Source organism: Microcaecilia unicolor, chromosome 6 (assembly GCF_901765095.1).
Source record: "Microcaecilia unicolor chromosome 6, aMicUni1.1, whole genome shotgun sequence".
Classification (NCBI taxonomy): domain Eukaryota; kingdom Metazoa; phylum Chordata; class Amphibia; order Gymnophiona; family Siphonopidae; genus Microcaecilia; species Microcaecilia unicolor.
The window spans coordinates 315,165,432-315,189,026 of record NC_044036.1 but is presented as its reverse complement, the minus strand read 5'-3'; the positions used below and the strand labels follow the sequence as shown (position 1 = coordinate 315,189,026).

At 45.0% G+C, this 23,595-nt stretch overlaps 1 protein-coding gene across 1 annotated transcript in view; it reads left to right on the top strand.

The window, feature by feature from the left end:
• The first annotated feature begins 7,711 nt into the window (after positions 1-7,711).
• ZACN (zinc activated ion channel) overlaps positions 7,712-23,595 on the top strand; it is a 41,697-nt gene continuing 25,813 nt past the window's right edge. Inside the window, exons 1-4 of the mRNA XM_030206852.1 lie at positions 7,712-7,816; positions 8,350-8,395; positions 8,525-8,568; positions 21,027-21,133. Of these exons, the coding sequence (XP_030062712.1) occupies positions 7,712-7,816; positions 8,350-8,395; positions 8,525-8,568; positions 21,027-21,133 (302 nt within the window). The remainder of the gene's footprint in view (positions 7,817-8,349; positions 8,396-8,524; positions 8,569-21,026; positions 21,134-23,595) is intronic.

Below are 23,595 nucleotides of genomic sequence, written 5' to 3'. Positions count from 1 at the left end.
TAATTTTCAGCTAAAGACCACTTTGCACATACCTGATCTCATCTGTTGATTACTGCTATTGAGACACACGGGGGAAGCCACTGTTTGCCCTGGGATTGGTAGCATGGAATCCTGCTACTATTTGGGATTCTGCCAGGTAGAACCAGGGGACACAAGATGAAGCTAGAATATGGTAGATTTAAAACAAATAGGAGAAAGTTTTTCTTTACTCAGCGTGTAGTTGGATTCTGGAACTCGTTTCCGGAGAATGTAGTGACAGCAGCTGGCCTTACGGAGTTTAAGGGCGGTTTGGACAGATTCCTGAAGGAAAAGTCCATTGAACATTATTAAATGGGTTGGGGGGGGGGGGGGTTGCAGGGTTTTTGAAGCCTGGATTGGCCGCTGTCGGAGACAGGATGCTGGGCTTGATGGACCCTTGATCTTTTCCCAGTATGGTGGTGCTTATGTGCTTATATGTGGATTGGCCACTGTTGGAAACAGAATACTGGGCTTGATGGACCATTGATCTGACTCAGTGTGGCTATTCGTAATGCTCTTACGTACGTACTGTAATTCCTTGTTCTTGGGTTTGCCTTTGAAAAGTCTATATGATATGCAGTTGATTCAGAATAGTTACTGTTTCTCTCTAAACTATATTGGCTGTCAGTTTCATTTACATCATAATTTAAGGTCATTTGCTTAACCTAAGGTCTTGTAGAGTTGGACCACAGTGCTTATCCAGAAAAATTAAGCTGTATTTTCTTGGATAAAATTAATGTTCCTGTAATGACCTTCTGCTCTGCATTTCATCAGCTGGAACCTGCCAGTTGGATAGGCTTTTTCGTGTGTGGCTCAGGTCCTTTGGAACTCCTGTTCAAGCGAACTTCACCTTTATGGTTTAGGGTCTGACTGAAATGTCATGCTGAACTTTTTTTGCAGCCCAGCAAAGATTTTCTGGAACCACAAAGTTGAACAGACTAATGGACCCTTTTACTAAGCCACGTAGGCGCCTAAGCAAATCCTACATGTGTCAATATATTTTATTTTCCGGTGCATGGCGCTAACCAGGCGGTAATTGGCATTGTACACACATAGACCATTATCACCCAGTTAACACATGAGAACATACCGCTAGGTCAATGGCTGGCGGTAAGGTCTCAGGCCCAAAATGGACGCGCGCCAATTTTAATTTTGCTGCACGTCCATTTTCAGCCAAAAAACAGAGGCCTTTTTTGCAGGTGTGCTGAAAAATGGACCCGTGTACATTCAATTCATGCGTCTACACCAGCGCAGGCCACTTTTCGGTGCTCCTTAGTAAAAGAACCCCTAAGGTCTGTTTACTACTCTCCTTATGGCTGTGAAATTCCAATTTTAATTTGCTTTGACTCATTCTGTTCTGTTTTAGCTTTGTTTTGGTATAAAGTTCCAGCTGACACTGTAATGTTATGTCTCCAACAGGAGTTGTTTACATAGTAATAGCTGTATTGTAATATGTTTATAAGAAATGTAATTATAGAACAGGAAAGGTACAAAGGCGCATATGTGGGACCTATTCTATAAAGAGAGAATAAGCACCTGTCTGTCTTTATAAAATTAACTCTCACACAAAGTTACACCTGCTCCGAGACAAGTACCGTATTTTTCGGACTATAAGACGTACTTTTTTCCCCCAAAATTTGGGAGGAAAATGGGGGGTGCGTCTTATAGTCCGAAGGTAGCGAGTTCGGGTTCGCCCTCCCCTACTTACGTCACGCGATGTTCCCTGGTGGTCTAGTGACGTCGGGGCAGGAAAGAGCCCCCTCTTTCCTGCCCAGCGTGCTGCTCTCTGTCCTCCTGAATGCTGCCTGACGGTCTCGGCGAGATTCAAAATGGCCGCCGAGACTAATTCTCGGCAGCCATTTTGAATCTTGCCGAGACCGTCAGGAAGCAGTCAGGAGGACGGAGAGCAGCGCGCTGGGCAGGAAAGAGGGGGCTCTTTCCTGCCCCGACGTCACTAGACCACCAGGGAACATCGCGTGACGTAAGTAGGGGAGGGCGATCCCGAACTCGGACAAGACGCACCGGAGCACCTAGGTTTTAGAGGAGGGAAAAAGGAAAATTTTTTTTCCTATTTCCCTCCTCTAAAACCTAGGTGCGTCTTATGGTCCGGTGCGTCTTATAGTCCGAAAAATACGGTAGTTACTTTGAGGGACATTCTGTATATGGTGCTGAACATTAGGCGCTACTTCTGTACCAGTGGCGTAGCTACGTGGGGCCACAGGGGCCTGGGTCTCCGTAGATTTGTACCTGGACCCCCCAGCTAATGACCCTCTTGACCCCCCTCCCGCTGCCAACCCTCCCTCGCCGTCGCCGCTGGCTACCTTTGCTGGCGGGGGACCCCAATCCCTGTCAGCCGAGGTCCTCTTCTTCTGGCACAAGGCTTCATTCTGTTTCTGTGAGTCTGTGAGACGATGGTGGCGGCGAGGGGAGGTCGAGACTTTTGGCAGGGTTGTTGGCGGGAGGGGGGTCGAGACTCTCAGCAGGGTCGTCGGGGGGGGGGGGGGTCAAAGCTGGTGGTGTCGGCGGCACCGGGTTGGCGGGGGGGCTAAAGTGTGCCCCCTCACCTCGGGCTCTGAACCCCCCCTCCCACCAAAGTCTGGCTACGCCCCTGTTCTGTACCAAGTTTTTGGTACAAAAAAACCATTCTAACGGATGCAAGGTGCCAAAACAGGGCAGAGACAGCAGATCTGCATGAAAACACACGTGTCCATTTACAGAATAGTGCCTGTTTCCATGTGGATCAGCAAAGGGGGCGTGGATGGGGGTTGTGATTGGCCGTATCTCAAAAGAGATATAGCTGAATGAGAAGAGGTTCAAAGAAAAGTGACCAAAATTATAAAGGGGATGGAACTGCTCCCATATGAGGAAAGGCTAAAGAGGTTATGGCTCTTCAGCTTGGAAAAGAGACGGCTGAGCTCCTCCTCCTTACCTACAAATGCACTCAGTCTGCGGCTCCTCACTACCTCTCCACCCTCATCTCCCCCTATGTTCCCGCCCGCAACCTCTGCTCACAGGACAAAGCCCTTCTCTCAGTACCCTTCTCCACCACTGCCAACTCCAGGCTCCGCTCATTCTGCCTTGCCTCACCCTATGCCTGGAACAATCTTCCTTTACCCATACGCCATGCCCCCTCCCTACCCATCTTCAAATCTCTGCTTAAAACTCACCTCTTCAATGCTGCCTTCGGCGCCTAACCGCTCGAGAAATATAAAATGCCCCGATCTATCCACCCTATCAGATTAACTGTTCACTCGTCCTCTAGATTGTTCACTTGTCTTTAGATTGTTCTCTTGTCTTTTAGATTGTAAGCTCTTTGAGCAGGGACTGTCCTTCTATGTTTAAATTGTACAGCGCTGCGTAACCCTAGTAGCGCTTTAGAAATGTTAGTTAGTAGTAGGATATGACTGAGGTCTATAAAATCCTAAGTGGTATAGAACAGGTAGACATGAATCAATTTTTATTCTTTCAAAAATTACAAAGGCTAAGGGACACTCAATGAAATTACATGGAAATACTTTCAAAAGAAATAGGAGGAAATATTTTTTTCATGCAAAGAATAGTTAAACTCTGGAACTTGCTGCCAGAGGATGTGGTAACAGCGGTTAACATATCTGGGTTTAAAAAATGTTCGGACAAGTTCCTGGAGAAAATAGTCCATAGTCCACTATTGAGATAGACATGGGGGAAGCCACTGCTTGGCCAGTGTTTGGTAGCATGGAATGTTGCTGCTATTTGGGTTTCTGTCAGGTACTTGTGACCTGGATAGGCCAATCCCAAAAGCAGTATTTATTTATTTATTTATTTATTGCATTTGTATCCCACATTTCCCACCTCTTTGCAGGCTCAATGTGCTTTACATTACATCATGAGTGGTGGAAATACATAAGAAAATAGACAATTAGTATTGCATAAGGATCTTGGGTTACATGATAATGATAAAGCATGATAGTAGAAAACAAGCAATTATCGTGAGGCAATTCTGGATATACTGTATGTGTAGGAGTTCACATTTGTTGGTCTTTGTGGTATACCTTGTTAAAGAGATGGGTCTTTAGTAGTTTGCGAAGTTAGTTCGTAGATCGTTTTAAGTTGTGCAGCAGCACGTTCCAGAATTGTGTACTCAAGTAGGAAAAGGTTGATGCATGCGTTAGTTTGTATTTTAGACCTTTGCAGTTGGGGAAGTGAAGATTAAGGAATGTGCGGGATGATTTTTTAGCCTTCCTGGGTGGTAAGTCTATCAGGTCTGACATGTAGGCTGGGGCATCTCCATGAATGATTTTCTGAGCTAGGGTACATATTTTGAACGTGATGCGTTCTTTAAGTGGTAGCCAGTGTAGCTTTTCTCGTAGGGGTTTAGCACTTTCATATTTTGTTTTACCAAATATGAGTCTAGCTGCTGTGTTCTGGGCCGTCTGAAGTTTCTTGATTATTTGCTCTTTGCAGCCAGCATAGAGTACGTTGCAATAGTCTAGATGGCTGAGTACCATTGATTGAACCAGGTTACGGAAGATGGAAGATGGGCTAGACGGACCATTGGCCTGACCCTTATGTTCTTATGATCCCAGAACCTTTTTCCTTTAGTTTTATGGCTGCCGTATTTTATTCATTGTAGTGACAATTTGCAGCCCTGGATCAGTCATATTACAAGGGCCAGTTCCATTATTTGTTTGAGTAGAGAGGTGTGGTAGCTATGTTAGTCCACTTTTAAAGGTAATCAATAGAAATATAATAAAACATGGAAAAGAAAATAAGATGATACCTTTTTTATTGGACATAACTTAATACATTTCTTGATTAGCTTTCCAAGCTTGCCCTTCTGTAAGAACGACAACCTTCGAAAGCTAATCAAGAAATGTATTAAGTTATGTCCAATAAAAAAGGTATCATCTTATTTTCTTTTCCATGTTTTATGTTGTTTTATTTCTATTGATTATTTGTTTGTGTAAAGAGTGATTTTATGGACATGACACCAGTTCACCTGGGATTTCTGCAGATAAGAACGTTAATCAATAAGCCTACAGTTTATTGCTTTAGTTCTGATCTTCAGAAAAGGAAATGGAAAGTTTTAAATTTCTGGTCCTACCCAGAATCCCACCGTTTTTTTCTACTTTTCTTATATAAATATATTGTTTTTATAAGATTTGATTCTGTGTAAGTTTACCCAGAGCAGGTCCCATTCTTCAATTAAACTGCACCTTTAACCCACTTTCAGACTTTAAGGGGACTTGTTTACTAAAGTGTGCTAAGCAGGTTAGCACAAGTGCATGGTAGCTGTGAATGTTTATTTTTTTTTTGTTACATTTGTACCCCGCGCTTTCCCACTCATGGCAGGCTCATTGCGGCGGGCAATGGAGGGTTAAGTGATTTGCCCAGAGTCACAAGGAGCTGCCTGTGCCGGGAATCAAACTCAGTTCCTCATTTTCCCAGGACCATAGTCCACCACCCTAACCACTAGGCCACTGTTGCTACTATTTGAGATTATACATGGAATGTTGCTATTCCACTAGCAACATTCCATGTAGAAGTCAGCCCTTGCAGATCACCAATGTGGCCGCGCAGGCTTCTGCACAGAAACAGAAGCCTGCGCAGCCTTCTACATGGAATGTTGCTAGTGGAATAGCAACATTCCATGTAGAATCTCCAATAGTAGCAACATTCCATGTAGAATCTCCAATAGTATCTATTTTATTTTTGTTACATTTGTACCCCGCGCTTTCCCACTCATGGCAGGCTCAATGCAGCTTACATGGGGCAATGGAGGGTTAAGTGACTTGCCCAGAGTCACAAGGAGCTGCCTGTGCCGGGAATCAAACTCAGTTCCTCAGTTCCCCAGGACTACAGTCCACCACCCTAACCACTAGGCCACTCCTCCGCCATGTGTGCCCTGGAGTTATGGAATAAGCTCCCAACAGAGCTCAGGCCATTGAAGGATCTTTTACTGTTTCTTAAGCACTCAACGGCTTAGGGTTGTTTTTTTTAAACCAAGTGCGCCCTTGAGAAATGGGGACATGTAGATTTGGAGTGTGTCTACTGATGTTTTAGGAATTTATTCCACAATATACAATTCAAGATACCTCAAAATGCAACCCCCCCCCCCCCCCCCCATGAACAAAGCACTAGCTCTTCTCAAGAGTTATATAAATCTTCTGAAAATAATGTTACACTTAATTGAACATAAGATGTAATAAAATATTTTAAACAAAGGGGTTACTCAGTTTAATATTAATGAAGATGGTGACTAATGTTACATCACGATGGAAAAAATAAGTGGGGGGTGTCTTTGCACATTATGAATTGTATTATACATTTGGACTGATATTTTGTTGGGTACAAGGATTTTTGTTTGAACACAACGCACATATCTGTCTTGTCTGAAAAGAAGGTGAGCCCTTAGGTCCCGCAAGGCCCCGAAGGACCTCAGAGGACAGCCGTGCAACCCCAAGTCTTCACCCGCGGCGACCGCCGTTCACCGAGGGTTGAGCCCCCAGCTGCAGGCGGCCAACGGGACTTCCGGAACCGCGGGGTTGACGAACTGACCCAAGACTGGAACCAGGAACCAAGAGGGCAGGTGGGAAACAGAGGAGTCCAAAACAGGCAACAGGTCAGGGCAGGCAACTCACAGCGTAGTCGAAACAGGCAATAGGTCAAGGCAGGCAGCTAGCAGAGTTGTCCAGAAACAATGCAAAGGTCAAAACCAGGAGAGCAAGGAAAACGAACTGAAACTAGAACACACGGAGACTGGCCTCGGGAAACAGAACCTGAAGCAATGTCCTGTCTCAGGCCCGCTCCTTAAATACTGTCAGTATTCAACCGCCCAGCCCCAGCTGACATGGCCGGCCAATCGGAACCCGGTTACTGACAAAATCCTTCTGGTTGGTCCCGTCCGACCTCCCAGGCGGGACTACAGCACCGGCCTCCCAATCTAACTCCTCTGAAGCGGAGCTTCGGGTTCCCGCGCCCGAAAGTGGAGGAGACGCCGGCCATCACGTCTCAGCGCCATTCTCCCCACTGGTGCAAGCACGAACCTCATAGCCGGCGATTGAGGCCCTGGAAGCCGCGATCGCCGACCTACGGCCTCGGCCCCGGACTGGGCGGCCATTGCCGCGGTGAGCCCCGGCTCTCTGACGCGGCCTCAAGAAGGCCGGCCCTCGCCGCAATGGACACCGGCTCCCGCCTCCCGCAGAGGAGCAGCCGGAGGGAGCGACGGATGTGACAATATCATAATACATTGGAGACCCATGTGCCCTGATGGTGGACCCTGACAAGAGCAGGTCCTGTCAGCGAGTCCCATTCACTGATGGTCTCCTTAAATTTGATTACATCTTATGTTTAATTGAGTGTAACAATTAAGTTCAGAAAAGTTATATTACTCTTGAAAGGAGTTAGTGTTTTGTTCATTTGGACATGTTTGCATTTTGAGATGTTTTATGGGTGGTAGGGAGGAGATCAGGGATTTGTGTATTTTATCTTGCATTTTACATTGTATTATAATTTTTATATTGTTTTAGTATGTAGGTGATTGTGAGCTTCCAGGTAAATATGAATAAGTAAATTCCTTTTACAAGAGAAGGTTGCAAAAAAGGGGGGGGGGGGGAGAGGAGGAGTTAAGATAATTCTATATTTCAAACTAACTGTCCATTCTGCAGTTTTGTCTGTGATAAGCCAAGAATCTTCTGGTCAGCAGGAGAATCAAATGGTCACTTACTTCTTGGAAAACTATAGTACTGTCCAGATGCCCAGAAAAGGAAGTCATCCTCTTTGGGTGAAGATTCAAGTGTGTGTGTCCAATGTTTTAGATGTGGATATCATTTGATCCATTTTTGGCCATCCTAAAATTATACTTGCAGTGCTTTCTCATGGCTAATTCAAGGTGTCAAAAAATTTAAACATAGATTGTATGGAGCTATTCCAGGGGTTCTCAACCTAGTCCTCGGGACACACCTAGCCAGTCAGGATTTCAGGATACCCACAATGAATATCCATGAGATAGATTTGCATGCCCTACCTTCATGGTATGTAAATTTATCTCATGCATATTCATTGTGGGTATCCTGAAAACCCGAGGACTAGATTAAGAAACCCTGGCTATACTGAAAGTGCAGGATTATGACTGACACAGGCATCTTAATAGGAGCCAAAGAGGAGTCTGGGACATTTTATTATAAACACATTAGCCAGTTTCCAAGGGAGCTTTGCTTTCTTTTTATCCTTTTAGATTTTATTCAAAAAATTTTTTTATTGAAATGTAAACTCAAGAACATAAAGTAAACCAAGGGACTGTCTCATTGTTAAGTAAAATGGGTTCTTTCAGTCCTAATCCTAATTGTTTAGCATGATAGCATCTCATTTCCAAGAACAGTTACTGAGGGAAAAGCCAGTAGATAGGTAGAAAAGGCATTTCTCTCCGTCAGCTTCTGTTAAAAGTGCTGAGATCTATTACAGAGGAATTACAGTAGCAGTATGAAATCAGTCATATCTGCCTTTTAACTCTGACCTCTTTTCCAAGATATTCTGAGATACACCATGTCTTCTGTTGTTCTTCTCAATCAGGTAACAAATAAAACAAAATAATACCAGGTCTTTTCACATGAGGGTGGGGCTCCTCCAATTCAAAGCTAGTGAATCCAGCTGGGATATTTTGTCAATTGATTTTGGATCCTTTACACAATCATGAACTTTAATGTAATACCACTTGTATCTCTCACTCCGGAAATGGCGATCGCCATGACGGAACAATGTAAGCCGCATTGAGCCTGCAAATAGGTGGGAAAATGTGGGATACAAATGCAACAAATAAACAAATAAATAATAAATAGACTACATACAGTGGTGGAAATAAGTATTTGATCCCTTGCTGATTTTGTAAGTGTGCCCACTGACAAAGACATGAGCAGCCCATAATTGAAGGGTAGGTTATTGGTAACAGTGAGAGATAGCACATCACAAATTAAATCCGGAAAATCACATTGTGGAAAGTATATGAATTTATTTGCATTCTGCAGAGGGAAATAAGTATTTGATCCCCCACCAACCAGTAAGAGATCTGGCGCCTACAGACCAGGTAGATGCTCCAAATCAACTCGTTACCTGCATGACAGACAGCTGTCGGCAATGGTCACCTGTATGAAAGACACCTGTCCACAGACTCAGTGAATCAGTCAGACTCTAACCTCTACAAAATGGCCAAGAGCAAGGAGCTGTCTAAGGATGTCAGGGACAAGATCATACACCTGCACAAGGCTGGAATGGGCTACAAAACCATCAGTAAGACGCTGGGCGAGAAGGAGACAACCGTTGGTGCCATAGTAAGAAAATGGAAGAAGTACAAAATGACTGTCAATCGACAAAGATCTGGGGCTCCACGCAAAATCTCACCTCGTGGGGTATCCTTGATCATGAGGAAGGTTAGAAATCAGCCTACAACTACAAGGGGGGAACTTGTCAATGATCTCAAGGCAGCTGGGACCACTGTCACCACGAAAACCATTGGTAACACATTACGACATAACGGATTGCAATCCTGCAGTGCCCGCAAGGTCCCCCTGCTCCGGAAGGCACATGTGACGGCCCGTCTGAAGTTTGCCAGTGAACACCTGGATGATGCCGAGAGTGATTGGGAGAAGGTGCTGTGGTCAGATGAGACAAAAATTGAGCTCTTTGGCATGAACTCAACTCGCCGTGTTTGGAGGAAGAGAAATGCTGCCTATGACCCAAAGAACACCGTCCCCACTGTCAAGCATGGAGGTGGAAATGTTATGTTTTGGGGGTGTTTCTCTGCTAAGGGCACAGGACTACTTCACCGCATCAATGGGAGAATGGATGGGGCCATGTACCGTACAATTCTGAGTGACATCCTCCTTCCCTCCGCCAGGGCCTTAAAAATGGGTCGTGGCTGGGTCTTCCAGCACGACAATGACCCAAAACATACAGCCAAGGCAACAAAGGAGTGGCTCAGGAAGAAGCACATTAGGGTCATGGAGTGGCCTAGCCAGTCACCAGACCTTAATCCCATTGAAAACTTATGGAGGGAGCTGAAGCTGCGAGTTGCCAAGCGACAGCCCAGAACTCTTAATGATTTAGAGATGATCTGCAAAGAGGAGTGGACCAAAATTCCTCCTGACATGTGTGCAAACCTCATCATCAACTACAGAAGACGTCTGACCGCTGTGCTTGCCAACAAGGGTTTTGCCACCAAGTATTAGGTCTTGTTTGCCAGAGGGATTAAATACTTATTTCCCTCTGCAGAATGCAAATAAATTCATATACTTTCCACAATGTGATTTTCCGGATTTAATTTGTGATGTGCTATCTCTCACTGTTACCAATAACCTACCCTTCAATTATGGGCTGCTCATGTCTTTGTCAGTGGGCACACTTACAAAATCAGCAAGGGATCAAATACTTATTTCCACCACTGTAGATAGCTGCCTGTCTTTAACCGCTAAAAAGTTAACCGGTTAGCGCTGAATATCAGCATAATCGGTTAACCTTTTAGCGGTTAGACCCCCCCCCCCCCTGGATATTCAATGCCGATCAACAAAAGTGGGCTGGCATTGAATATCTGGATTTAACGCTGGCGATGGAGAGCAAAAGCACTGCCTGACTCTGGCTGAATATTAGGCCCTTACAGTCTAATTTTGTACCTCAGGCAATGAAGGGTTAAGGGTGAGATTCTATATATGGCGCCTAAAAAAATCAGCGCTGAAATCGGTGCCAACTAAGCACATTCTATAATCGGTGCCTGATAATAGAATACACCTAGTTGCTATCTAACCTGCTTATTTTCGAAGGAAAAGGGCAGCCATCTTCCAACACAAATCGGGAGATGGCTGGCCTTCTCCTAAGGCCGGCCAAATCGGTATAATCGAAAGCCGATTTTGGCCAGCTTCAACTGCTTTCCGTTGCGGAAACGGCCAAAGTTGACGGAGGCATGGTGAAGGCGGGACTGGGGCATGGTTATCGGCCAAACAGAAATGGGCGGCTTTCACCGATAATGAAAAAAAAAAAATAGCCATTTTTAGCGAGAATTTAGGTCACTTTTTTTGGACCCTTTTTTTTCACTAACAAGTCCCAAAAAAGTGCCCTAAATGACCAGATGACCACCGGAGAGAATCGGGGATGACCTCCCCTGACTCCCCCAGTGATCACTAACCCCCTCCCACCAGAAAAAAACAACTTTAAAAACTTTTTTTCCCAGCCTGTATGCCAGCCGATGTCGGCGCCCACGGGAGAAAGACGCCCATCTCCCGATTTGGGTCGAAATATGGGCATCTTTCTCTTTCGAAAATAAGCTGGATAGTTTCTTAACAGCCTGATTGAGGGAGTTCCAAATGAAGGAGTCCTTTTACTAAGCAATGCTAAAATGTGGTCTGTGGTATCTTCAGCGTGGGTCTTTCCTGCATGCTAAGGCCACTTTTAGTACTGCTGGTAAAAGACCGATTTTGACATTTCTGCAATAATGGCCATGTGCTCATTTTCCCACTAGCACATGGCCATTAGCACGTGAGAACTTACCCAACACCTATTTGGAGGTGCTAAGGGCTCACACCCGAATCCTGGACTAATCAGTGCGCGGCAATGCCCAAAACCAATTAGCATGGCCGCACCCACTGTACACCCCCAAAATGCCCCCCAGTGCTAACATATAATAACATAGTAGATGACAGCAGGTAAAGACCTGTAGAGTCCATCCAGTCTGCCCAACAAGACAAATTCATAGTATAAGGTATGATGTGAAACTACATACGTACACTTGATCTTGATTTGTCCTTGCCATTTTCATGGCATAGCCTTGTTCTCCAGTTACTGAAGCTGAATCTGTCCAGTCACGATCAGGGCACAGACCATAGCAGTCTGCCCAGCACTGGCTACTCTTCCCAATTACTGGTGTTCCCATCTAATCACCACTAAGCTTGTTTGGTTCCTCGCTTTCTATACAAGATTCCTCCATCCCACGCATTTTTGAATTCTGTTACCATTTTCATCTCCACCACCTCCAGCGGAAAGGCATTGCAGGTTTTACCACCCTCTCTGTGAAAAGGTACTTCCTGATATTATTCCTAAGTCACCCCACTACCCACTGGGGCCTCAATTCATGCCCTCTAATTCTACCACTTTCCCGTCTCCAGAAAAGGTTTGTTTGTAGATTAATACCTTTCAAATATTTGAATGTCTATATCATATCACTCCTGTCTCTTCTTTCCTCCTGGGTATACATGTTCAGGTCCTCAAGTGTCTCCTCATACGTCTTGTGACACAACCCCCCATACCATTTTGGTCACTTTTCTCTGAACCGCTTCAAGTCTTTTTATATCCTTAGCAAGGTACACAACACTCCAAGTGGGGCCTCACCAACAACTTGTACAGGGGCATCAACACCTCCTTTCTTCTGTTGGTTACACCCCCCTCCCTTTTTAGCGAGAATTTAGGTCACTTTTTTTGGACCCTTTATTTTCACGAACAAGTCCCAAAAAAGTGCCCTAAATGACCAGATGACCACCGGAGAGAATCGGGGATGACCTCCCCTGACTCCCCCAGTGATCACTAACCCCCTCCCACCAGAAAAAAACAACTTTAAAAACTTTTTTTCCCAGCCTGTATGCCAGCCGATGTCAGCGCCCACGGAAGAAAGACGCATATCTCCCGATTTGGGTCGAAATATGGGCGTCTTTCTCTTTCTATGCAGCCTAGTATCCTTCTGGCTATGGCCTCTGGCTTGTTGCATTGTTTCGTCACCTTGAGATAGATCCTCAGACACCATCACCCCAAGGTCCCTCTCCTGAGCTGTGCTTATTAATCTCTCTCCTCCAATCTGGCACATCTCTTTTGGATTTCTGCACTCCAAGTGCATCACTTTGCACTTCTTGGCATTAAATTTTAACTGCTAGACCTTTGACCATTCTTATAATGTTTGGAGATCTCTTCTCATGGTTTCTACTCTCTCTGGGGTGTCCACTCTATTGCTATCTTTGTGTCATCTGCAAAAAGGCAAACTTTTCCTTCTAACCCTTCAGCAATGTCTCTCATAAATACATTAAACAGAATCGGCCCCAGCACTGACCCCTGAGGCACTCCACTGCTCACCTTTCTTTCCTCTGAGTAGATTCCATTTACCACTACCCTCTGCTGACTGTCGGTCAACCAGTTTCCAATCCAGTTCACCACTTTGGGTCCTAAGTTCAGCCCTCTCAGCTTATTCAGGAGTCTTCTGTGAGGAACCATATCAAAGGCTTTGTTGAAATCTAAATAGATTACTTCTAGCGCATGTCCTTCATCCAGATCTTTGGTCACCCAGTCAAAGAAATCAGTGCATTTTAACCTGTGGTAAGCACGCATTAGTTCTTACTGCAGCTTAGTAGACAGGCCCCTAAGGCAGTCTGAAAAACAATTTATGAGACTTGAAGTTCTTCAGGGTGGAGAAACTTAACAACAACTGCTCTCTAACAGCATGCAAAGCTTTTCCATCTAACAGCTGCAAAAAGTCAACCATATACTCAGGTGCACCACTATAAAGTGATTTAAATATTAGAGTGCATAGTTTAAATTGCACTCTAGCTTCAATAGGCAGCCAGTGCAATTTGAGTAAAAAAGGAGTAACAATCGTATTTATGGGCAGAATATAGCATTCGGAACCATTTGAAGCCTATTTCTTAGCACTTTAGAACATTCGTTGTAAACAATGATACAATAGTCAATCTGAGACAATAGTAGGGTCTGAACAAGAAGTCTAAATACTGATAAATCAACAATTTTTAAGACAGTAAGTTTCTTTAACAACACATCCGATCTGATGAAGAAGGGCAACCTTCGAAAGCTAATCAAGAAATGTATTAAGTTATGTCCAATAAAAAAGGTATCATCTTATTTTCTTTTCCATGTTTTATTTTGTTTGATTTCTATTGATAACCTTAAGAGTGGACTAACACGGCTACCACACTCTTCTATTTAACAACACAGAAAGGGTTTTTTGTTGTTGTTTTTTTACTATTTTGTTAACTTGAAGACTCAACGAGACTTGACTGTTGACTTCAGCCCCTCATAATCAAGAGAACAAACTAATTTGAATCTATCTCTAATTTTGTGACATGTTCTGGGCTATGCTGTTTGATTTTATTTTGAATGAATGAATGAATTGATTTATGTTTCTTGTTTGAATGGAGTATTTGTCTACATTCCTATAATTTTATGGAGCTCTTTTAGATAGTTTTATTTTATATTGTATACTGTAAACCGTTCTGGCTTGCTTTGCAAATAGCAAAACATAACAAATGATAATAATAACAAAAGGGTCGCTCCACTGAATTTCAGGTGGTCCTGTCCACAGAAACTTTGCTTTCTCTTTGTTTAATTTTAACTTATGGGAAGAAACCCACATTTCAATCAACTCCAGACATAATAAAACCTATGGCCCAATGGATGTGCCCCTTCCTGTTAAACAAATAAACAGAATCTTATAAAATCTTATAAAATATTCAATAAATAAAATTGTATAAAGACCTCAACAAAAATTCATCACACAATAACTCTCATAATCTAAAAAAGCCTCTTGATAATGGGGTTGTGCAAGCTATGGCCTGCAGGCAAATCCAGCTCAGCTCTGGTTTTCTGTGGCCCAGTGGAGGCACATGTTCCAGTGTGCATCAGATCCTCAGTCTCATTGATACCAGTAGTAACTGCTGATGGCTGTACAGCCCTCTCCACCAGTCCTGTAGCCCTCCCTACCAGTCCTGTGGCCCTACACTCACTAGATAGCCCTGTCCACCAGTCCTGTGGCCCTACACTTACTAGGTAACCCTCTCCACCGGTCCTGTGGCCCTACACTCACTAGATAACCCTCTCCACCGGTCCTGTGGCCCTACACTCACTAGACAGTCCTCTCCACCGGTCCAGTGGCCCTACACTCACTAGATAGCCCTCTCCACCGGTTCTGTGGCCCTACACTCACTAGATAGCCCTCTCCACCAGTCCTGTGGCCCTACACTCACTAGATAGTCCTCTCCACCGGTCCAGTGGCCCTACACTCACTAGACAGTCCTCTCCACCGGTCCAGTGGCCCTACACTCACTAGACAGCCCTCTCCACCAGTCCTGTGGCCTTACACTCACTAGATAGCCCTCTCCACCGGTCCTGTGGCCCTACACTCACTAGATAGCCCTCTCCACCGGTCCTGTGGCCCTACACTCACTAGACAGCGGCTGCAATTTCTGTCCAGGCTCACCTCATCTTGCACCTAGAGCATTCACAGCCTTTGAGCAACTTATCTCAAAAAAACAGAATCATGATTCCAGGCACATCCATCTATCCTCCATGTGCATCCAGCTGGGAGAGACAGGATGCTTGTACTCTGCCTGCAGGAGAGAGAGGGGGGAGGGGAGGGGAGGTCTACAGCTGATTCCACCGGCAACAAGATCTGACCATTAATAAGTATGATATTTAATAAAGTTATTTCATTTAGAATTTTTCATCATAGTTTTTATTAAACCATAGCTCCTAGCTCTCAAGGTGTAGTGATTGCTCAAGTGCCCCCACTGCACCTACATTGCTACAAGCTATGAACAAACTCCTTCACTGTCATTTGTATTATGTTTAATATTCCTAATTATTTTGAAAAGTTTGCTGCTAGAAAGCTCAGGGGTCCTTTTACTAAGATGCGGCAAAAGGGGCCTGCACTGGCATCAGTTTGCTTTTTTGACATGTGCTGAGACCACCTTTTACTGCAGCGGGTAAAAGGCTGGGGTTTTTTTTTTTTTTTTAAAGAAATGGCCATTTCAGTGGGGAACACTTACTGCTACTCATTAAGGTTACCATGCTAACCGGGTGGTAATCACTGCCCGATTACCACTGGGTAAACACTGGCACTACAAAAGTAAATATATTTTTGTAGCGACCGAAATGGCGCACACTGGGGGTGGGAACTACCGCCGGGCTGCTGCGATAGCCCGGCTGTATTTCTGGTTTATTATTATTATTAGCATTTGTATAGCGCTACCAGATGCACACAGCGCTGAACACCTGACACAGAGAGACAGTCCCTGCTCGATAGAGCTTACAATCTAAAAATACAGAAGCCTGGAATTAGCAGTGGAGGAGAAGGGGGACGACAAAATAGATTTGTCCAGCGAGTGGAGATTACGGGGAGGAATGTAGGGAGAGATAAGAGAGGAGAGCAGTGGCGTACCAAGGGGGGGGGGGTGGTGGGAGCAGTCCGCCCCGGGTGCACACCGCTGGGGTGCCGTGGCACGCGGCATGCGCCTGCCGGCTCCGAGTTTGCTAACTTCGCTCATTCGCTGCAGCTCCCTCTGCCCCGGAACAGGTTACTTCCTGTTCCGGGGCAGAGGGAGCTGCAGCGAACGAGCGAAGTTAGCGAACTCGGAGCCGACAGGCGCGCGCCGCGGCACCCCCCCCCCAGCAGCGTCCACCCAGGGGGGTGTCATTTCGCCAGGGGGGGGCGCTGCACCCGGGGGGGTGCATTGGCGATCCGCCCCGGGTGTCATCCAGGCTAGGAACGCCACTGGAGGAGAGGTAACGGGGGGCTGCAGAATGGATGCAGTTTAGCGAGTGGTAAGTTTGGGTTTACCGACGCTTAGTAAAAGACCCTCTCAGTTTTTACCATGCTTATGAGTCTTAAAATATAGTAGCAAACTGTTATGCTGTCATCAGTGTCCCTCTCCAATTAAGGTATGTAATTCAGAAAATATTGCATTCGCAGCTTTGGAGTCAGTGTAAGGCCCATAAAAATACAAGAGGCAAGGATATAATAAAAGATGCCCAATGCTTAGAGCAGTAGGCTGAGAACCAGGGAAGCCAGGGTTCAAATCGCCCTGCAGCTCCAACCCTCATTGCCTCAGGTACAGACAGATTGTGAACCCTCTGGGAACATGAAAATACCTATTTTACCTGAACGTAACATACCTTGAGCTACTGAGCCAGGGGCCCAGCTAGTTTTGCTCCAGACCCGCTCACCCTAACTAGCCCCAACCCAACCAGTGGCGTAGCTCTCCCAAGCTAGACTCCAATCTTTTCCTGCCTCTTCTGCCCGCTCTCCCCGTCCGCATGGTCTGCTCACTTTTTACTGCCCTGAAGCACCATTCTCCCTCCAGCACCTGCGATTCCCATAGCCAGCCTTCTGCCAGCATGCGTCGTCGGGGCCTCTTCTCAAGCGCATCCCGCCTACTCTGCAACTTCCTGTTTTACGCAAAGGTGGGACATGCGCCTGAGGAGAGGCCCTGACGACGCACGCTGGCAGAAGGCCGACTATGGGAATTGCCGGTGCTGGAGAGAGAACGGCACTTCAGGGCAGTAAAAATGACCAGAACTGACTATGTGCAGGGGGCTGTTGGCATCTGGAAGAATACTGCCAAATGCCATGAGTTTGAAACAGTTCAGTGGGGGGGGGGGGGGGGGGGGGGGGAGGAGGGTAGCGGGTGGAGAGGAAATGCGAGGCCCGTGCCCACCCAGTCCACCCCCATGCCCATCTAAAAATTGAACTCTGGCTACGCTACTGTACTGAGCTAAATCCAAAATCCCTACCCTCCTCTTTTCTTAAAATATACAAGCCTTAAAAGAGCAATGAGAGGCACAATAGAGAGATTGTGGACTCTCTGCTGGGGGGGAGGGAAGGTAGTGGATATCAGACACCTCCCACCTTTTGCCTTGACTCGGGGTGGGGGGGCGGAGGGAAAAAGAGGAAGCACTTCTACCTCCTCATAATTCATGTAAAAGGCCCCCCCCATGTGGTCTTCAGCCAAAACGTTTGCATTCTTCTGCTTTAAAAGTACATACTTTCATATGAAACCAAGTTTCCTTTTCATTCCATTTTGGTTTAAAAAAAATGAATTAAATTTCTTTGTTTTTCTTTTCATTTAATTTAGGGCTTCTTTTACAAACCGCACTAGCAATTCCTGCGTGACAAATGAGAGGAAGCCCGTTCAATTCCTATGGACTTCCTCTCAATTACTCTGCGTGAATCACTAGCTCGACTTTCCAAAAGAAGCCTTTCATTTCCAGATTTGTAGTTCACTTCTTTCAGTTACCATGGATGGTTCAGTGGATTACAGTAAAAATAGTTTGCAATAGGTGCATTTTCCAAAATCTATCTACTTTTTCCTTAAACTGTATTAAAATACAATTTACAAAATGTACAATTTAAATACCCATCTCTTATTTGCCTTCAAATTCATGCAGCCCTGCCTCCCTGAATCTATCCTAGCACATAGATTCAGATCAATCGCATGAATTTGCTGATGACACAAAGTTATTCAAAGTCGTTAACTCGCGACAGGATTGTGAAAAATTACAGAAGGACCTTATGAGACTGGGAGATGGGGCGGCTAAATAGCAGATGACGTTTAATGTGAGCAAGTGCAAGGTGATGCATGTGGGAAAAAAGAGCCCGAATTATAGCTACGTCATGCAAGGTTCCACGTTAGGAGTTACGGACCAAGAAAGGGATCTGGGTGTCGTTGTCAATAATACACTGAAACCTTCTGCTCAGTGTGCTACTGCGGCTCAGAAAGCGAATAGAATGTTGGGTATTATTAGGAAAGGTATGGAAAACAGGTGTGAGGATGTCATAATGCCGTTATATCACTCCATGGTGCGACCGCAACTTGAGTATTGTGTTCAATTCTGGTCGCTGCATCTCAAGAAAGATATAGCAGAATTGGAAAAGGTGCAGCGAAGGGCGACTAAAATGATAGCGGGTATGGGACGACTTCCCTATGAAGAAAGACTAAGGAGGCTAGGGCTTTTCAGCTTGGAGAAGAGACGGCTGAGGGGAGACATGATAGAGGTATATAAAATAATGAGTGGAGTGGAACAGGTGGATGTGAAGCGTCTGTTCACACTTTCCAAAAATACTAGGACTAGGGGGCATGCGATGAAACTACAGTGTAGTAAATTTAAAACAAATCGGAGAAACGTTTTCTTCACCCAACGCATAATTAAACTCTGGAATTCGTTGCCGGAGAACATGGTGAAGGTGGTTAGCTTGACAGAGTTTTAAAAGGGTTTAGACGGTTTCCTAAAGGACAAGTCCATAAACCGCTACTAAATGGACTTGGGAAAAATCCACAATTCCAGGAATAACATGTATAGAATGTTTGTACGTTTGGGAGGCTCGCCAGGTGCCCTTGGCCTGGATTGGCTGCTGTTGTGGACAGGATGTGGGGCTCAATGGACCCTTGTTTTTTTCCCAGTGTGGCATTACTTATGTACTTATGTACTAACCACACCCCAATACTCAGTAACATACCTAAGGGGCCCTTTTAGTAAGCAATGCTAAAAAAGTGGCTCTCAGTGTTGGTCTTTCCTGTGGGCTAAGGTCCCTTTTAGCGCTGCTTGGAAATGGTTAATTTTTCTATTTCAGCAATAATGGCCATGCGCTAAATTTCCCATTTGCACGTGACCATTAGCGGGCGAGCACTTACCAACATATATTTTGTAAGTGGTAAAGGCTCACGCGCTAACCACATGCTAATCGGTTAGCATGTGGCAATATAGCTATTAGCGAGGAACATGCTCACTCTCCGCCCCCAGACCCACCCCAATGCTAAAAAATAAAAACTATTTTTAGCTCATGGGTAGCGTTTGCACATGCGAAATCCACTGTGGTAGTGCTTTTTAACCTGCAGTAAGCACGTATTAAGGCTTACCGCAGCTTAGTAAAAGAGTGCCTAAGACTTTTTAAAATACTCATTCAAAAGCCGTGTCTTCTAAATGTCAGAGAGCCCCCAGTGTCCTTCATTTTTAAAATGGTAGTCCTGCTGCTACTGCAAAAAATTAAAAAAAAAAAGTTGGGGTGTCATTCCCTACTCTAAGGCGGAGGTTTGGCTTTTACAAAATTTGCTGCGAAAAAGCTAAGTATTTTGTTACTCTAATTTGAAGAGTTGAAGAGTTGAATATTTATTCAAATTGTTCAATGAAAAATGAAGACTTAAAGTTAAATAAAACAAAAAAAAAGGAAAAAATATACAACACTGGGTTGATCTGTGAGGAGTTATATGGCGCCCTAAATATGAGGGACGCTGTGCCCGTAAGGGATTGCTGTTGAAGATTCTGATGATCCCCATAAAATTACTGTTCTTCTTTATATATATTTGAAAGTGAAGTTGACATATGCATAAAATATATAAAGAGTGGATGTTTGGGATATAACTGTGCTATATATATGACCATCCCCACATCGATAAAATTAAGGTCTCTTAAATTGGATTCCCTACTCTATCAGCCGATTCCCCTGCCAAAGGGATCTTGGTCCTGGTCTGCCAGTGCTGTATTCCACAGCGCACTGGCTGATTCAGGGCTGTACAATCAACTGGCAGCAGATTTAGGTCAGCTGAAGCCATTGATTAAAGAAAAATGATCACAGATGGTGCAGGAGGAACTGGGAATAATAACTACCCTTATAATTGCAGATAAATTGGAGTGAGGGTCTGTATGGAGCAGTGTGTTTTTTTCTAGCGAAAATGGTGCCGGTACTTAAATGCCAGGCCACTCTTCAGGGGTGGGGTGATCACTGAAGGAACCACCCCACAATAGCCAGGCCCCCTGAAACTAATCACAGAATCTATGACAAGGCAGAATTGGTGTGTAGAGCCTGAGCTCTTTCATTAAAACTTGGGGACCATGGCTCAATTTTAGCAGACAATGGAAAAGGTGCTGGTACTCAGTACCCCCAAATACCCCCTCAAAAAAAGCCCTGGTATGGAGGGAAATGAAAAGAGAGAACCCAGGCAAAAAGGGCATTTTTGAAATTGTGGTGCAGGGCTTTTAAAAATATTTCAATGTAGACCATTTTAAAATAACATGTCTTAAGATAAAACAAACAAACAAACAAAAAACCCTACAAAACACCCTCATCAATTAAACAAATAAAACAAAATGAGAGTCCCATCCTTTAATGGTTGTCATATAAGTCACAACTAGTCTTATTTCACGTGCATTAAATTGCTGTGGTCTTGGGACCAGGCAAATTACTAAATTTCTTAATCACCATTCTGTTCCTTCAGTCATGGAATGACCACCGACTGCAGTGGAACGAGACGGAATACCCATACAGCACCATCTCTGTGCCCTGGAACTCCGTGTGGACCCCGGCCTTCAATATTCGGGAAGTGTAAGTGTCTCTCCTTTGGTCAGCACCTTTGGAAACAGTAGGAAGATACCTTCATTGGTTGAGATGAAATCAGATCCATTTTCAGCAAGATTGACATACATTAATTGATACCTTCTTGTCCATTTCACTCTGTGTAGATTTGCAGTGGTGCTGCTGAAAAATTCACGGATCAGATATCCAGTTAATTTTATACCTGTCGGGCTCCATATTCAGCAAGCAGCGATCAATGTTTTTCTGTCAATGCTGGGCAATATCCGGGCACTGACATTGGATATCTGATTATACATAACCAGATAACATTTATCTGGTGCAGTGCAATGTTTGGCACTTAACTGGATAAATTAAATCACATAAAGATGGTTTTAAGTGGTCCTATTTATCAACACTTAACTGCATAAGTGCCGACTCTGCCCTTGGACCGCCCACAAAATAGTTGGTTTCGGCCTGAGCGCTAACCAGGTATATTCAACTGCACTGTCTGGCTAAGTGCCAGTGAATTTACCTGGTTAGCCCTGGACAAGTGATTTAAACAGCCAGGAGCCTCTCAATATGGCTTACATAGTTCCGGAGAGGCGTTTGCAGACTCCGGTGAGAACAAATACAATGTGATGTTGTCGTAAGATACAGTTCCTGTGGCATGATAGCCACCAGTGGCGTAGCTACGTGGGGCCTGAGGGGGTCCGGGCCCCTGTAGATTTGGCCCTGGCCCCCCTGCCCCACGATCCCCTTCAACCCCCCTCCCGCTACCAACTCTCCCCCGCCGTCGCCGCCCTCCTCTGTCCAGACTGAATGCTTAGTCCAAGGCAAGGATCTGATTTCCTGTGATAAATGTATGCACATTGAAACCCTCATGAAAGAAGTACATGAGCTAAGAGAGGAGGTGGCAAGAATTAGAAGCATCTGTGCATGTTGAAACATTGGTGATCTCCGGCAAAGGGAGAGGAGTTCTAATGGAGAAATGGTATCATTTACGGCGACGGGGCGGGCGGCGACGGCGGGGGAGAGTTGGTGGCGGGAGGGGGGTTTGAAGGGGATCGTGGGCAGGCCGGCAGGGGGGGGGGGGGTCCGATGTGGCGGCGGCAGCGGCTCGGGGGGGGGGCAGCTAAACAGTGCCCCCCATCTCGGGCTCTGGCCCCCCCTCCTGGCGAGGTCTGGCTACACCCCTGATAGCCAAATTAGGGAATCGTCTAACGGAACAGTTGGGTTTTGTCCATTACGTGCTTTAGTTTTGTTGTGTTGCAGGGATCAGGCATTTAAGTTGGATCGATGGGGTATGCCTTTTTGAACAGGTTAGTTTTTAGTGATTTTCGGAAGTTTAGGTGGTCGTATGTCGTTTTCAAGGCTTTCGGTAATGCGTTCCACAGTTGTGTGCTTATGTAGGAAAAGCTGGGTGCGTAGGTTGATTTGTATTTAAGTCCTTTGCAGCTTGGGTAACGTAGGTTTAGATAGATGTCTCATGCATGCTGCCAATGTGAACTAGGCATATTTGGGTTGAGAGCACCCTGTACCTCAAACTGAAGAGGTCTGTGGTATGACGCTTTGCCCAGAACCATGCATCACTAGGTAGCATGTTTTGGGAAAGCTTAGTATATTAGGCTATTAGTGAGTCACTTGAGCCCTGAGCGGAGTCTGAAATAGCCACATTCATCTTTTAACCTTATAATGGAAGTTCTGGCTCCATTAAGTTCTGTTCTGCTTTTAAAACACTGTTATAAAAGCCATATGAAGGGCCTGGTCAACATGATAAGTGCCACTTAGAAATAGGGAAAAAACTGAATTCCTTCTGTTCGTTTTCCCTTTTCTAAAAGAAATAACCACCCAAGTGGCTGCACCACATGAAGACAAAACCCACTACACTGACCTCTACAAGGCACTGGTTGTATTCCTGTTATTGATCCGGCTTTCAAAGGTCAGCAAAGTAAAACATCTCCAGAATGTGCAATGCTTAACTTGTCACTTCTAGGGCTTCTTTTCTCTATCTCATTCTTTGGTTTTCTTTCTTTTTTATCATCCTGATATACAGTATTCTTTTATTATTTTTTATAGCTTTTATACCTTTTAAAAAATATAAAATATATGTTTTTTGTGACTATAAGCCCCGGTTTACAAAATAACTGTCTTAGGGCAATCTCTGGTTGCTTATGCTGTATTCTCACTTTACATTTGTTAGTGTGAAGCCTGCATGAAATTTTGATAAGGGTCAACAGTACTATAGCAGGGTGAATGAGTAGCCTAATGGTTAGAAAGTGAGCTAAGAACCAGGGCATCCAAAGTTCACATCCTACTCATGCTCCTTGTGACCTTGAGTAAGTCGCATACCCTCAGTTACAAACGTGAAGGGGCAGAATCGAACGGCGCCGGCTAAATAGATGGGCCGGAGCCAACCGTATTTTCAAAATACGGTTGGGGCCGGCTAAATCGTTCGCCGGGTTTAGACCAGATGGCCGGCTTCGGTTTTCAGC